Consider the following 15,358-nt stretch of genomic DNA (forward strand, 5'->3'; position numbering starts at 1 on the left):
GAGGCTCCCTGCAGACCAGTGGGAGAAGGTGGGCTCTGTGACCTGTGAGGCCACCCAGGGCTCCCACACTCCACTCTCAGAGACTCTGATGACAGACCAGTGTTCCCAGTCCTGAGCTGACTCACTGGGACTCTGATACTGGCTTTAGTCTGCAGCTTCTCTCAGTCTGCTCCCTCTGTGTCTGTATTGCTTTGATAGTTTTCATGTTTTCATGCTTGTGGCACTGTTGATGGTTTTAATACTTCAAATAAAAACTGAGGTCTTCAAATAGTGGTTTTCATGTGTTTCCATTCAGCTGATCTTCTGTCTGATAATCATCCTTCAGGTTCAGCAGTGATGCTTCCAAACACTGAAAATCTCTCCTTCAGTAACTTTTACTGAGAGAATCACATGTGCTGTATCACATCAGATTATAAAATTAAAAAACAAAACAAAACAAGTAATATAATCACCACCAGCTGTTTTCTGCTATAAATAGTTTTCAAGTTGTTTGTAGCTGCATTATTTTCCATCATTTGTGACTTTGTGGTGATATTTCCTGTTGGGTGTAGCAGAGGCAGCAAAAGATGGTGACAGATTATTGTAACCTGCATGTGACCCATGATGAGACCCGTCCTGGTTTTCTTCAAAGTCAGAATTAAGGAAATAACTTAAAGAAAAACTAAACTTTCTTTTTATCAACATAGGAGACACTAAAAAATGTCTCTTTCAGAACATCAGTGCAGGTTAAAAAGTGTAAATGTCAGAATAATTTATGTCACAAAGGTCAAGTTAAGTTAATGTTAAAGACTTGAACTAAACTTTAAAGTAAATCTTCAGATCAAATCATGTGAAATATTTCTGTGACCAAGAATGTAGCTGTAGCTGAGCAATCTACATACATACATATATCAGTACTGCAGTTTACTAAAATAATCTCATTTAATAACTACTTCCCAGTTTGAATATTTACAGGAGAGTTTCTTCATCACAGATCTGACTCACAGTATCAACTGTTTTGTGTATATCACATGTTCTTCTGTACAAGCTCATCAGGATGGACATAAGTCTGATGTTTTGAGTCAAACCCATATTAACATTTAGGGTTAGACTGTGTGTGTGTGTGTGTGTGTGTGTGTGTGTGTGTGTGTGTGTCCTCAGTGAACTGTATCAGTCTCTGCAGTATCTTCCAGCTGCAGCAGTCACTTCAGTTTCTGTTCAGTCTGACTGAGGGAGGTTTTTGTACGACTGTTTTTCACTGTGTGAACACACGCTGACTGCCAGGATAGTGAAAACTCTGACAGTAATAAACTGCTGCATCTTCAGCCTGGACTCCACTGATGGTCAGAGTGAAGTCAGAGTTTGATCCACTGCCTGTAAAACGAGCTGGAATCCCTGATGCTCGATAGCTAGCAGCATAAATGAGCAGTTTAGGGACTCCTCCATCTTTCTGTTGGTACCAGGCTAAACTGTTGGAGCTATAAACATCCTGACTGGTCCTACACTTGATGTTCACAGATCCTCCCACAGCAGAGCTCTCTGCTCCAGGCTGAGTCACTGTGTATTGTCCTCTGGACTCTGAGGATACAGAGACAAAAACATAAAGCAGCTTCATGGTTTTGTGGGCTTCATTTCAGAGGGACAGATGTTGATAGAGGAGAGGAGTTTGATTCTCTGGACTTTACCTGTGAAGCAGCAGCAGAGGAGAGTCCAGATGAGGACGCAGATCAAAGTCATGTTTTTGATGAGGAGGATTTCTGTGGCTTCTGTTGTGATGAAGGACAGCTGTCAGTCATCCAGTGTTCAACTCTCAGGACTATAAACTCTCCCAGAGCACTGGAGCATGGTGCTGCTGATGCAAAGTGCCTCTCTATGGAAATGATCTGACTGACTCACACACACAGGGACTTGGATCAATCTGATAATGCTGTTTGGTTTAAATAAGGAATTTTTTAAATACATTTAAAATGTTACTTTGATCCAAATGTAAGTATTCGCAATTTATAGACAGTTGACAAATTAAAGAAAAATCTGGGACCAGTTATCCAGTTAGAGTGATGTCGCATTTCAAATTACTTACAGCTGGTCTGGGTGATCACTTTTATCATCTGATGAAACCTGTCTGTCCTGTAGGGAACGATCTCTCCTACAATGAAAATGCCTGAATTCAAAGGCTCACTGAGTGCTTGGATGAGTATAACAGTGATGTAAAAACTGTGTTGTGTCCTTCACAGCCACCAGATTTCAGCTCAGATCTCTGGGAGATTTTTCTCCACCATCACGAAACATCAAATGAGGAAATACGTTTTAGAAGAACGGTCTTCATTCTTCTCATAGAGTTCAGAGAGTCAGAGAATAAATGCAGAAGATCTCTGAAGCTGCTGTGGCTGCACGTAGTGGCTGAACACAATAATAAGTAACTTTATTTTAATGATACTTTTATCTCTTCTTTGGCATTGTTTGCTTGCTTTTCCAGAAAGTGTATCAGTCAGTTTATCAGGGGATCAATTGCGACATAGCATACATTTTCACTGCTATGCAGATGACACCCAGCTCTGTCTATCCATGAAGCCAGGTAACACACACCAATTAGTTAAACTGCAGGAATGTCTTAAAGACATAAAGACCTGGATGGCCACTAACTTTCTGCTTCTTAATTCAGATCAAACTGAGGTTATTGTACTCGGCCCTGAAATTCTTAGAAATATGGTATCTAACCAGATTCTTACTGTGGATGGCATTACCTTGGCCTCCAGTAACACTGTGAGGAACCTTGGAGTCATTTTTGACCAGGACATGTCCTTCAACGCACATATTAAACAAATATGTAAGACTGCTTTCTTCCATTTGTCTCAATAACTCTTCTTTTTCATATTTCCAGGTTCATCAGGAGAAATCATCCTGACTCAGACTCCGGGACAGACTGTCTGTATCAGATGTAAAGCCAGTTCAAGGGTTAGCAGCTACCTCCACTGGTACCTTCAAAAGGACGGAGAATCTCCCAAACTCTTAATTTATTCTGCTACCAGCCGTCAGTCTGGAGTTTCTGATCGTTTCAGTGGAAGTGGATCTGGGTTTGACTACACTCTGACCATCAGTGGAGTTCAGGCTGAAGATGCAGGAGTTTATTACTGTCAGCAGGGTTACTGCACGGCCGTACAAAAACCTCCCTCAGCAGAAGAGGAACTGATCGACTGCATTCAAAGTCTGATGGAGAATGTCAGTGTACAATTGTTACTCAAATATGAGGAAAATATTTAAAATTTTATTTTAATATATTATTTAAATTATTAGAATTTAATTTAAAACAGTTTATTTTACTCTCAGTTCAGCTTCGATTTCCTTCTTTTCAAGCAAACTCTTTTCACTTTGTCATTATGGGGTCCTGTGTGTAGAATTTTCAGGTGAAAAATCAATTTACTCCATTTTGGAACAAGACTGTAGCATGACTGTGAAGAACTTCCAGACGCTCTGTACATTTAACTGCTGCCTGTTGGAGTGAGGCAGCATTTGTAGACAGACTGGGCTCTCTGACTCGCAAATGCAGTCCGACTGGCCTACCCCCCATTGATGTACTAACAAAATGAAAACACCTTAATTAATGACAGATTAATTCTTATTGTTACAGACTGTAGTTGTTGATAGTTTCTTCAGTAAATCAGTAAATCCATGTTCTTACAAAATGTCAAAAGAAATGTTTGAAAAGAAGGGAAGCATCCCTACTGAAACCTCATGAGGTCTATCAGAAAGAATACTTTATACTTGTATCTACATTTACTTATATTTTTACTTAAATTCACCAAAATGTTTTGCTTTTGTAAAAATCTTAATTATTGATGATATCAAAACTTAATAATAACACAGTGAAAAAATTACAATTACTTTCCTGACAAATTATTTAATTTCCAGATAAAAGAGAGCTTGAGTGTTTTTATGCACATTAATAAATAAGTAAGTAGACATATGCCCAAATGATTCAATTTCAATTCAATTCAATTTTTTTAGGACATCCTGATAATAATGAATTACAGTAGTCCAGCCTGGAAGTAATAAATGCATGAACTAATTTTTCAGCATCACTCTGAGACAGGATATTTCTAACTTTAGAGATGTTGAAAAACGTCCTTCAACAAAAATTCTCTCAAAAAGTGATTCCAAAATAGAAAAAGAGCTACTCGTTATGAGATGATAAGTTAATGACCTGAAGCAAGTCCTTAAAATTAAACAAGAATCCAGTGATAAGGATGATGAGCCAGATAAACTCTTGGTATCACAAATGAAACAGTGTCACATCACTGATAAGTAATGAGGTCACTATTACACATCCTGTTAAAAAAAAGAAAAATGAAACATGTCCATTACTGAAATTAAAAGAAAACGTTAAAAATAAAAATAGAAAAGCTGATTTTATTACAAAATTACACAGCTGAATTCCAGCTTCATTAACATGAATACATTAATTTGGACATAACAACTAACTTTTTACTAGACTGTCACAACCTGGCTCGAAGGATGTGACAAGGAAGAGGGAGACCACACACAGGCTCAGGAGGCAATAAGATATTTTAATGAAATAAAGTAAAGAAACCCACAAACAGACTGAGTGCTATGACTGCTATGGCTGAATGCACCAAACCAGGACAAAACCAAATTCTTCATCAGCCAAGCAGCATACACAAGAGTAAGGAGCAACAAAAGGAGCAAGCGGAGGTCTTTCTTCTTCTTTTTAATGATCGTTTGGCGGTTGGCAAACAGAAAAACGGTGCATTAAGGCCACCAACTGATGTGAAGTGTGACCTGAAATATTAAAAACAAAAAGCCCCAAATCCTCTCTTAAAAAAACAAAATATGGCCTCATAACGTTTACCTCTCAAGTTCTTGCGAAATAAATCACCCAAGTCCAGTTTCACTTTCATATCCCCAAGCTTTTAGATCAGTTGTCTTCTTTCAGCATTATATTTCTAACAATGCACTAAAGCCTGTTCTATGGTTTCTTCTTCTATATTGCAGTCACATTTTCTTGTATGGTGTTTTCCTATTTAAAATAATGTGCTATTCAAACCAGTGTGTCCATGTCTCAGTCGAGATATAACTCTCTCCTCTCTCCTGTTTTTCTTTTGGATTTTCTAAAACCATCGCCCTTTCCTCTCTTCCTCCCGTTGCTTTTGCTACTTTTCTTCCATTTTCTGCCATATTCTGCTTTTAATCTCTGTCCTACTAACACTGATAACCAGATCCACTGAAAGTCTCTTTGTAGCTTCCTTTGCTGTCCTATCTGCCATTTCATTAAACTCCATGATGCGCCCATATAAAGGTGACCATAAATCCCATCACATTAACTCTGCGCAGTTTTTGCTGAATCTCTATCAGAATGTCAGGTCTGCAATCTGAGTGCCTGTCTTGCAAAGTAGCCAATGATGAACTTGAGTCCGAGCATATCACTGACTTTAATGGTCTTGGGTCTTCAATCCACTGGACAGCTAACAGTACTGAAACCATTTGTCCCGTGTATACTGATAATCCATCACTGATCCTTTTTCTTATTTTCACATTAAATTCAGGAACAATAAATGCTATCCAGCTTTGGTTGCTGTATTCCTTGATGCATCTATTTAGATTTTGACATAACTGTAATACCGATCTATGTACGCCTGCATTGTATGTGAGTTTAAAATAAAACCCCTATCCCTGTTCTTTTTGTCCGGTAGTGTGAAATCTACTACAGCATCATGGAGTATCCATATTGGTATTGTAGGTAATGATACTGTCTGACTAATGCTGATCTTGTCCGGATTAAATTTAGCTGCTTTCTGACTCACTGTCCACCCAAAGCTCTTCATTTCTCTTTTCTATTTTTTCCAGCAGGGTTGGAAAATAGCTTTTGTTGGATGAGCTTGACCACGTCCTTTTCTACCTGTACTGCTGCAGCAAGCGGAAGTTCAGTCAGAGTTGCTTTATATTACACCTGGGCCAGGCTCACACCTGCTCAGGTGTGCTGCATCTGAAATTGTGTCAGCTCCACCTACTAGACACCTGAAAGAGACCGGCAACAAGAAAACTAGGCCAGCCTATTGGCTGTCACAAGACCTTTGCTATACAAAATAGCTAGGTAACACAAAGTAAGTAACTACAAATGTCCATGTAGTCAAAGTGTCCAACGGTTACTTCCTTCGTGTTTACATGTGACAAAATTATGTAAAGGGGTAGAAATATGAAAGTCATAAGTTTCACATGATTTAGTGAACAACAACAAAGAACTGATTATAATACCAAATTATTTAGGAGGTATGATTATAGGAACTTCACTGTACCCTCTTGAGATCTAGCATTTGAATCCCTGCTACTGCTCTCTGCATTGAAACCTGTAGATTTGTGTCCTTAAAGATTTTATTTGTATTTCCTTTCTGACACTACAGATGGTGTAAAGTTATGATAATATGCTGAGAAAGTTTAGGAAGGCAACATTATTTTTGGCCAACTCTGATTGTGTGATAATGACTTTTTTTATATGGGACTGGAGGTATTTGAAATATGTGTGAAGCAGAAGAGGTGAGGTGAAAGGTCATGAAGTGGATTACTTGTCACACTTTCTCTCAGCTTGTCTTTAGTAAATTGGACAATAATACAAACTCATAAAGAGATAAACCGCTATGAAGATTTTGTAGAGTGTGTGTGTGTGTCCTCAGTGAAATGTAGCATTAAGTGTCTGTGTACTTTATAAGTGAGCAACGGATTTAAATAAAATTAACGTTTCAAAAGACAAACTTGAAGATAAGAAACAATATACTTACCGGAGAACTGCAAGGGTTTGCCGCTGCCATCTTGCCGCTCCGAGATTCAAAACTGCCTCTGCAGACAGGCAGGGGAGACGTGGAAATTGTCTTTGGGTTAGTCAAACGTTTTCCTCAGTTCGAGTAGATGATAAAATAAAAGGAAAATTAATGGGATTTTAAGTAGGACTAGGCGTTCTGTAATGATCTCTATTTAGGAGAAAAACTTAATCACTCACCTTTAAACAGCTCTCTTTTAGGAGACACTGCTGGCTAACGGTGTCATGTGATCAACAGCGTAATTTAATTGGCTGAGAGCTGCTCGACTTGATCTAGTGCTGATTGCTCTGGCTTGGGTCATTTAAGTTCATCACTTTTGCAGTTGAAATTTTGCAGGTGAATATTTGATGGTGAATTTTTTGCAGGTGAATTTTTGCAAGTGAAATTTTGCAGGTGAATTTTTGCAGTTGAATTTTTTGCAGGTGAATTTTTGCAGGTGAATATTTTTGCAGGGAAATTTGGAGGATAAAAATTCAGTGTTATAAATTCAATGTCTAAAAATAGTTGAATTCTGATGATGCTATATTTCTTCCATAGGAATCCTGTATTCGTTTTTCATTGTCTCGTGTTTCTGCCTCTAAACCTTCCCCACAGGATGAGGAGGATGTGCGTAGATTCCTTTTTGTTCTCTGTTGGTTTTTCTGCTTTTATGTCACAGAGGATGAGATCAGCTTTGCTGGAAATTGTATCTCAATCTTTATTTCTTTCTGTCTCTATAATATTTAAACAGCTTATGATGTACATTGGATACTGTCACAGTCCGGGTTAGCTACTGGAAAATTCCACTGAGTCCATGTTCTCCTGTTCCTCTCCTGGGGCGGAGCTGTCATCACCTCACATGGAGCTAATCATACTGCATTGCATCATACAGTCTACCACTGGGACTTTAAATTTATTTGTAAAATTTAAAGCCATTGAAGCAACATTAAGAATAGAGATGATATATATATATATTGTAATATTTAAAGAAATTAGGTCACTGCTGAACTGTATATAACCATCATCCTTAACATTACATTAATTATCATTTCATCAAAGTGTTTATTGAAGCTGCTGGCATTATGTTATAAGTTATATTATAGGGGTTATCATAATCAAATATTAACATGTTTATTACAGGTGCAGTTATAACTACTTTAAAATGATTGAGTTAATATATATATATCATAACTCATAGCCTGAGTATATTGTTACAGTAAAATAGTAGCTGAGCAAAGGCCTGAATGTATTCAGCTTCTTGTGGTATTTGAGTTTGCTTAGTTACAGGTGACGAAAGGATGTCCAGTCCATGGGGACCTCAAAGGCCTGAGATCTTCACCATATTTGGAGGGATGGGGAACTTCTGTGTCTGCAGTTATCTCTTAAAATACATGAATGTTCTCTACATGCAAATTATGTGCTTGTAAACGCAAGAAGGGGCGTTACAATACCCTGATGTTATAAAAGCAATCTAGAGTGTATTTTGGGCAGAGATGTACAACTGATGTTTTGCAGTTTACACCTCTCCACGCTGCGTGCGTTCATTAAAATCAATTGTTTGACCGACCTCTTCTGGACCATCATTGTTTTACTCTCGTCCTCAATTTCGAACCCGTAACATTTGGTGCATTGGCCGAGGGTTGAGAGAGGGAGAAAGTTGGAGGTTGAGACTGAGAGGGTCCAAGGTGCTCAAACAGGCAGACACGAGTCAGTGGTCGAAGTGAGTGGACATAAGCCGGCTTATTCAAAGGTAAGGCACTACCTGTTGAATTATTTCCAAACAGTGCTGAATTGGTTCTGACAAAATTGAAAGTCTACTCACTGAAAATTACTGGTAAAGGTCTGTTTTGATTTTGGTGAAAATCTCATGAGAATTGAAGTTGAAGTAATGATAATGTAAGGTTAATTGACAGTACTGATTAAAGGAAATGCAGTTGGACTGCTAAGGAAAGAGAATTTAAAGTAGTTGGACTACTGAATAGGAATAGGTAAAAGTAACGGAAATAGGAAAAGGACAAGTTAAAGTAGTTGGACTACTGAATTTAGGATATAGGTCATTTGAAATCTGTATATGGTCATACAGTTATAATTGAATATAAAGCTGGGCTTGGACATCAATATAGTCAGTTTTGTGGTTTCACAGGATGTCTTTAAAACACGATTAAATTTCTGTAGGACGGAACTGTGGGATGTTCTAGGAAGTGCATCGCCCAGAGGTAACGCTTGCCGGAGTCGGGGACGCTTAGACTCCGTCCTCTATGAGGGATAGTCAGTTGGTCACTGTGGAGCTTGGGGCACTCCAGAATAGCTAGTGGTTGGACCACTTTACCGTTTGGAACGGTTTATGCACTTTTTTGGGCAGTAAAGCTTGGAGCTTGGGTGTTGGACGCTTTTAAATTTACTTAGGATATTTAGGGATTAGAGCAGATACAGTTTGGAACTGAGACTGTCATTGATGATCAAAAACTTGGAGTTTGTCCCTTGGAGGGTTAATTCAACTTTTGTCTAAATTATGTAGGTTGTGCAATTTAAGGCCTTGTAAATATTATTTAATTTATCAGACGTCTCTGTGTTATAATTTCTATGTTTGTATATAGGCTCTGTCTGCCACGGCCACTGCAGCAGGCTGGTTATTTTGAGAGTGTGTCTGTGTCTATGTAAATGAGATGCCTGTGACTTATTTAGAGTGACATTTCCTGTTTACTAATGAGTGGCTAATGACTGACTGCAGAGCCTGGGTTAAGGACGACTTATTGGTGTTTTAAGGGAAGAATTGCTTTTATTTCTACTTTGTTGGCATTACGGTTGTTAGATACGATGACTATTTTATGATACATGTAGAATTGGAGTATGGGTTTTGCTTTACACGTGCTTGAACGACGTAATACTTGTTGAAAGTAATAGGACTTGTGTTTTATTGACTCTTTGTACTGACACCGTGTTTTTTGACTAACATTTTATAACAGTTTGTGTAAATACACATGTTGGATTCAGGGTATTGTGTAGTTGAATATACATGGACAGGAGATGTTTATGATGTAACCTGTCGATGTCACGCTGTGGTTTCAGATACTCATTACGGCTTTTTAGTAACTTCAGTAATAAGGCGATCAGAAGAAGCATTATTAGATTTTGCATGTAGTAGTATTGTTATATTTCGGGCCCTGGAATTATACTGTAGGCAGGATAGAAATCTAAATCCCACTGACGCTGATTGAAAATACATAAGTATATGCACTTAGTACACCCACTCAAGAAATGATTGTGTGACTGATGCTACAAAACTGACCTAAAGAATGGTGATGTGTGTGGAGAAGTGTTAGTTGTCCTGATGTGTGAAAGAGCGCTATTAAAATGTGTGTGAGTGAAATGAAGGCATATTGCTTTTAAATACAGATTTAGTAGAATTACTGATTATTTGTAGACTGTGAACTTAAAAAGAAGTCTCTGCAGAAGCTGTAGAAACAGGAAACCGTGTGTGTGTCTGGGACAGGAAATGCATGCCCATAAAAGGGAAGCTCACGGTGACAAGTGTGCACCCAGAGTCGAGAGAGAGAGTTAACTGTGGGCAGATGAAGCAAAAGGGAGGTTTTAAGATAAACAATGAATATGATACTAATTATATGCTTTAGTGTGTTAATACAGGTGAACGTCTCTAAACCCGGAACCCTTGAGCACAGCAGCAAAAGCATAGATTAACATGATTGGGAAAAACAGGCCACTCTTTGGCTTAAAATTATAGCTTCACCTGGCACTTTGTCCTTGACTCTGAGAAGAAGCTCAAAGGCCAGCTAATCTCCTGATGAAGACCGACAGAACATCGTGGATCAACAGCAGACAAAAGGAACCGAACTATTAACACTGACGACGCCAGCAGCAGCATGTATGCAACATGTACTGTGAATTACAGGCTGGGCAGTTGAACAGTGGGATAAAGAACTGTGGAAAAGCATTGGGCACTGAGTTTCATGTTTGCCATGCTTGAAAGAGAAGACTGAAAGATGGCTGGAGAAGAACAAGACAGTAAATGAAAATAAGATTGACTGACGACTCCAGAAGCAGAATGGAGGAAACCCCATGATAAAATATGCAGGGGGAACTGGAGGCTGGTCAAGAACAGTGTCAAATGACTGGGGGGCACTGAGGCGAAGGAACTGAATGTGGTATTTTGCCAGACTGGAACTTAATGTAAAAGAAGATGACGGAAAGATCAAGACAGAGAAGAAACAGACTGTGTTTGCTTTGAAGGCCGAACAGGACAGTGGGAAGAGAGGGACCAAGGTCAGGTGAACCAGGACAAGTTTGACTGCGAGCATATAGGATATGATTGGGTTGAAGTTGAACGCTGGACTCTTGAGGTTTTAGGGATGTCCACCACATCACAACAAAAGAGGTAAACAATACAAAAGGTAAAGATAATCAAAATAACTGACAATCATATTAATGAATAGAAAACACACATATACAAACTGTTACATCTGAGATTATTTTCGAAACGAATCAGAAGTGAGATAGTTTGAATGTAGAGCTCAGTGAAAAGATGCATAAATTAAATATGAATACATGAAAATGCAATGAATACATAAGGATGCAATGAAGAAGCAGCTTACATTCATGCAATGAAGAAACTGCTTACACTTAATTAAGATGATCACCTGGCATGCAATGAAGAAAACAGCTTACACTGCATTTACATGACAACATAACGCAAGGAAGAACACGCTTACATACATGACATAATTGGTATTTTTGACTAGAAAAAGAGAAATGGGTGGTTTAGTGGGTCGTTTAGGCACCCGTGATAATAATGCAAATGTCTTAGTTTGTTATTTTTAGGAGCAAAGCAGACCCGGACCAACTCTCAAGATCCAGCAGTTGGAAGAAAATTGTAGGTTAACGCCAATGGATATGTTAAGGCAAGTTTCTGGTTGAATTGTTCACAGAATCATGTGTCCATGAACCTGGAAAACAGGCCCTAGCTCCTGGCTGAAGATTAGGAGTGCTTATTTAAGGTGGGAAATTAAAATAGAGGGTTAGTAATTCGGGGAAAGAAAACACTGACTGCTTAACTGGAGAATTGGGAAGGAGTTTGAAAGACTGTGAAGCCATATATGCAAAATAGCACACACAAGCATATGCAATGAAGATCTGCTTGCTGCTTGTATGAGTGAGAGAATGGTGTGAATGGTTAATAAAATTGATGGAAAGATTTAAAAAGATGGAAGAAACACAAGAAAAGTATTAACGCAGTTTTAAAAGAGTGCCTTAGGAGTGCTCTCGTACTGATTGATAAAAGTAGGCGATTAGTATAGAAAGAAAATGAAAATAATTGAACAATATGATAAGGTTTAAACATGCATTTATCTTGTGACTGAGTATGAAAATTAGTTGGAGAGCTAATGTGAGTGATGACAGAGGAGCTTGCTGTGTGTGTGATTGAGACCTTAGAGGAGAAGTAGACTGTTACGAGGTGAAAATTTGATTAAGAGATTTATAAATTAGTGTTGACATATTGTGAGAACGTGCTTATATGTTTGGTTGAATGTAAGTATGGTAAAATGCTTAAAGGGGGATATTGTGTACGAAACGGTGTAGCTTTTTACGTTTTGGGTGTGTTCTATGGCTGAAATTTAAGATTGTTGAAGATTTTTGAAGTTGTTGTTTTATTTTTAAAGAGGGAGTTTTAATAAACATGGACATGTTTAAGGGGTTTTGTAACAGTGCACTTATAAAGAAAAAACCTGTCAGGTGATTTTGTTTTGTACTTTGATGAGCTAATACTCAGCTCTTTTTTTTTTTTCTCATTTTTGTTCTAAGCAGGCCTGCAAAAGACAACAATGAATAACGGCGCCGACAATAGTCTCAGGAAAACAAAAAGTAAGGTGACCCTTTCCGCATTACAATGGGTCAGATTGTGGGTCCCTGTCTAAGAGGATTGCAGCGAGCCAATCCAGTCCCAAAAATATAAAGACCTATTTTACTAGAAACAATTAAAAAGAAAATAAATGATTATACAAATAAACTGAGTTTGCTGTAAGTGGGAAATCTGATTATTTGTGCGGAAGTCAACCAATACCCGATGTTAATGTGTGTGAGTGAATGTGTGGGTGAATGGACGGACCAAGCAGACCATAGGTTGGACTGACTGGACACTGACAAAAGACTGGACTAAGGTTGGACACATGACTGATAACTGTTCTGTTTTAAGTTTTATTTTATAACACAGGTTGGATCATAAGTGGAGAAAGTGAGTATAAAAGGTGATGTTCTAGTTAACATAAAGGCTTTTGTTTTTAGGACGTTTCAAGGATGCAGGCTGTGGATGGAGCCAAGAAGGGATTTTGACATGATGATTAATTTGATTTCATTCCTTAAACACAGGTTTGAAGGCCCGGAGCAACTATACCTAATATGATATGATTAACTTTTCTTTTAATTCCCTAACCTGAGTGAAGGATTTTGAGTTTGTAACACATGAGATGTGTCACAAAAAGGGGGGTCTTAATATATGTGATTAGCTACAGGAAATGTGCTCTTTTAGGGTTACTAAGCAAATGTCTACGTGACCTTTACCTAACAACCTTTGTGATGATAAACTTGTTTACCGACTTGCTCTCTTGTAGAACATACAGACTTAGGAAAGGGGAACCTCAGCTCTGAGTTTTGAGAATAACTCTGTTAAGTTGACAGGAAACACGTTGGAATAGCCATATAGGGCAAATGTATTAGAGCTTGTAATTAAATGTGGGACTTGAAAAGAGGAAGCAAATTTGGTACAGGATGTACTTGAGATGATCAGATGAGAGAAGGAGAAGGTCAGGAATAGTTTAAAGTAAGATTGAGAAATTAAATGGGGTAAAAGGGGGTGTAGCTTCAGGGCAGTTCACAGCCCGGCGTAAACGCACGGTGCTGTCACACAGCTTAAGTTATTTGGTTGATTTATTTTATGACAAAATAATAAGGAAATACTAAAAATATACAACACGTTGAGGAGATCTCTTATGTTATATTTTAGTGTTTAACATGAAAGATGCCTCTCTGGAGCTTCTCTCCTGATGCTACCCCACCAAAAGACGCTTATCCATAGAGACTATGTCAGCTCCCAAACAGACAACAACAAACCAAGACTAGCAATAAACAATCTAAACATAAATAATAACAAATAAAGAACAATACAGAATAAAAATTTGAACCGAAGAATAAAATAGTGAAATGTGGATCATTAAATATTAAGTATTTGTCTTCAAAAGTCTCTGTTAGCTGATGCCAAGCGGTTGCAGCAGATGGCTGCCCGTACCTGAGCATGGTTCTGCCGGAGGTTTCTTCCTGTTAAAAGGGAGTTTTTCCTTCACACTGTTGCCAAAGTGCTTGCTCAATAGGGGGTCACAAGATTGTTGGGTTTTTCTCTGTATATATGAAGCACCTTGAAGCAATTTTTGTTGTGATTTGGCGCTATATAAATAAAATTAAATTGGAATGTATTGAAGTAAACTTAAATGTCATAAACTAGGAATTAGTTCATTTCTCAGGGGAGGAATGAAAAAACGGGGACTGGTGTTAGGAATAAAAGAAATATTTTCAATATGTATCTGCTCATTATCTTGTTTTAAGTACTTTAATAATGAAGGCTTGTAGAGCAAGGCCACTTTTTACTCACAAACAAGTGCTCAGCCAGACTGAAAAACAGGAAGTTTTAGTGCACAAGGCATATTAATAGATATAGACACAAAAAGAGGAACTCCCCATATAAACAACATTCAAAATGTGTGAAGTATAAAGTACCGAAATAACACTATATAAGTCACAGCTGATGATTCTAATGTTAGAGAGCTCTTGCAACTGGCGTCTGAGCTGTGCAGAGGTCGCTCTTAAGACAGGTACTTATGTAGGTTAACATAAGGTTGAGTCCAACAGAAGCAAGGCACCCTAAATGCGCACAGCATGCAGCAGGGCTTGCCAAAATAATATAGGAAACAGCTCATGTAGGGAGAGAATACTCACTAAAAGTTCTGACTACACATAGTGTGGTGGCTTATGTGAACTTGCAGGCGTTCACTATGACATCATTAGCACAACAGAGACTGAGTAAAGTTTTAGATGCTCGAAATCTGACACTTACACATGAAGGAATCAATATGGCAGATTTAATGGGATTAGGAGGACCTAATTATTGTACTAAGACAGCAGAACTTGAAGGGAGAGTCAGGGAAGATGAGAACACAGCAGGTTAATTGCATGCACGCTTTTTTTTTTTTTTTTTTTTTTTTTTTTTTTTGTCTGTCCCATTTGGTTCTTTAGCCGTCAGAATTGTTGTCTGAAGACCAACAAGGATACCAAATGGATTTATTTTGCCAAATGGATCATCATGGCATTGCCGTATTGGTCCATTTGATCAACTTTTGTTGTTATTATTTATTTTATTTTCAGTAGTTACAGATGAGACAGACATGATTGGGGGATAGGAAAGGGAGAAAGAAAGAGAGGAAGGAAAAGAAAAACAGAAGGGAAGAGGGACAGTGAGAAAGGGCACTTACAAAGACAAAGAGAAAAAAAAAATCTCCTGGATCACC

The 15,358-nt window shown here is 38.2% G+C and overlaps 1 gene segment (V, D, J or C); it reads left to right on the plus strand.

Moving 5' to 3' along the window:
- The first annotated feature begins 211 nt into the window (after positions 1-211).
- LOC134619723 (Ig kappa chain V region Mem5-like) overlaps positions 212-15,358 on the plus strand; it is a 34,733-nt gene continuing 19,586 nt past the window's right edge. The window contains 3 exon segments of the V gene segment in view: positions 212-238; positions 1,817-1,841; positions 2,861-3,135. Of these exon segments, the coding sequence occupies positions 212-238; positions 1,817-1,841; positions 2,861-3,135 (327 nt within the window).

The sequence above is a fragment of the Pelmatolapia mariae genome, linkage group LG22 (assembly GCF_036321145.2).
Source record: "Pelmatolapia mariae isolate MD_Pm_ZW linkage group LG22, Pm_UMD_F_2, whole genome shotgun sequence".
Lineage (NCBI taxonomy): Eukaryota > Metazoa > Chordata > Actinopteri > Cichliformes > Cichlidae > Pelmatolapia > Pelmatolapia mariae.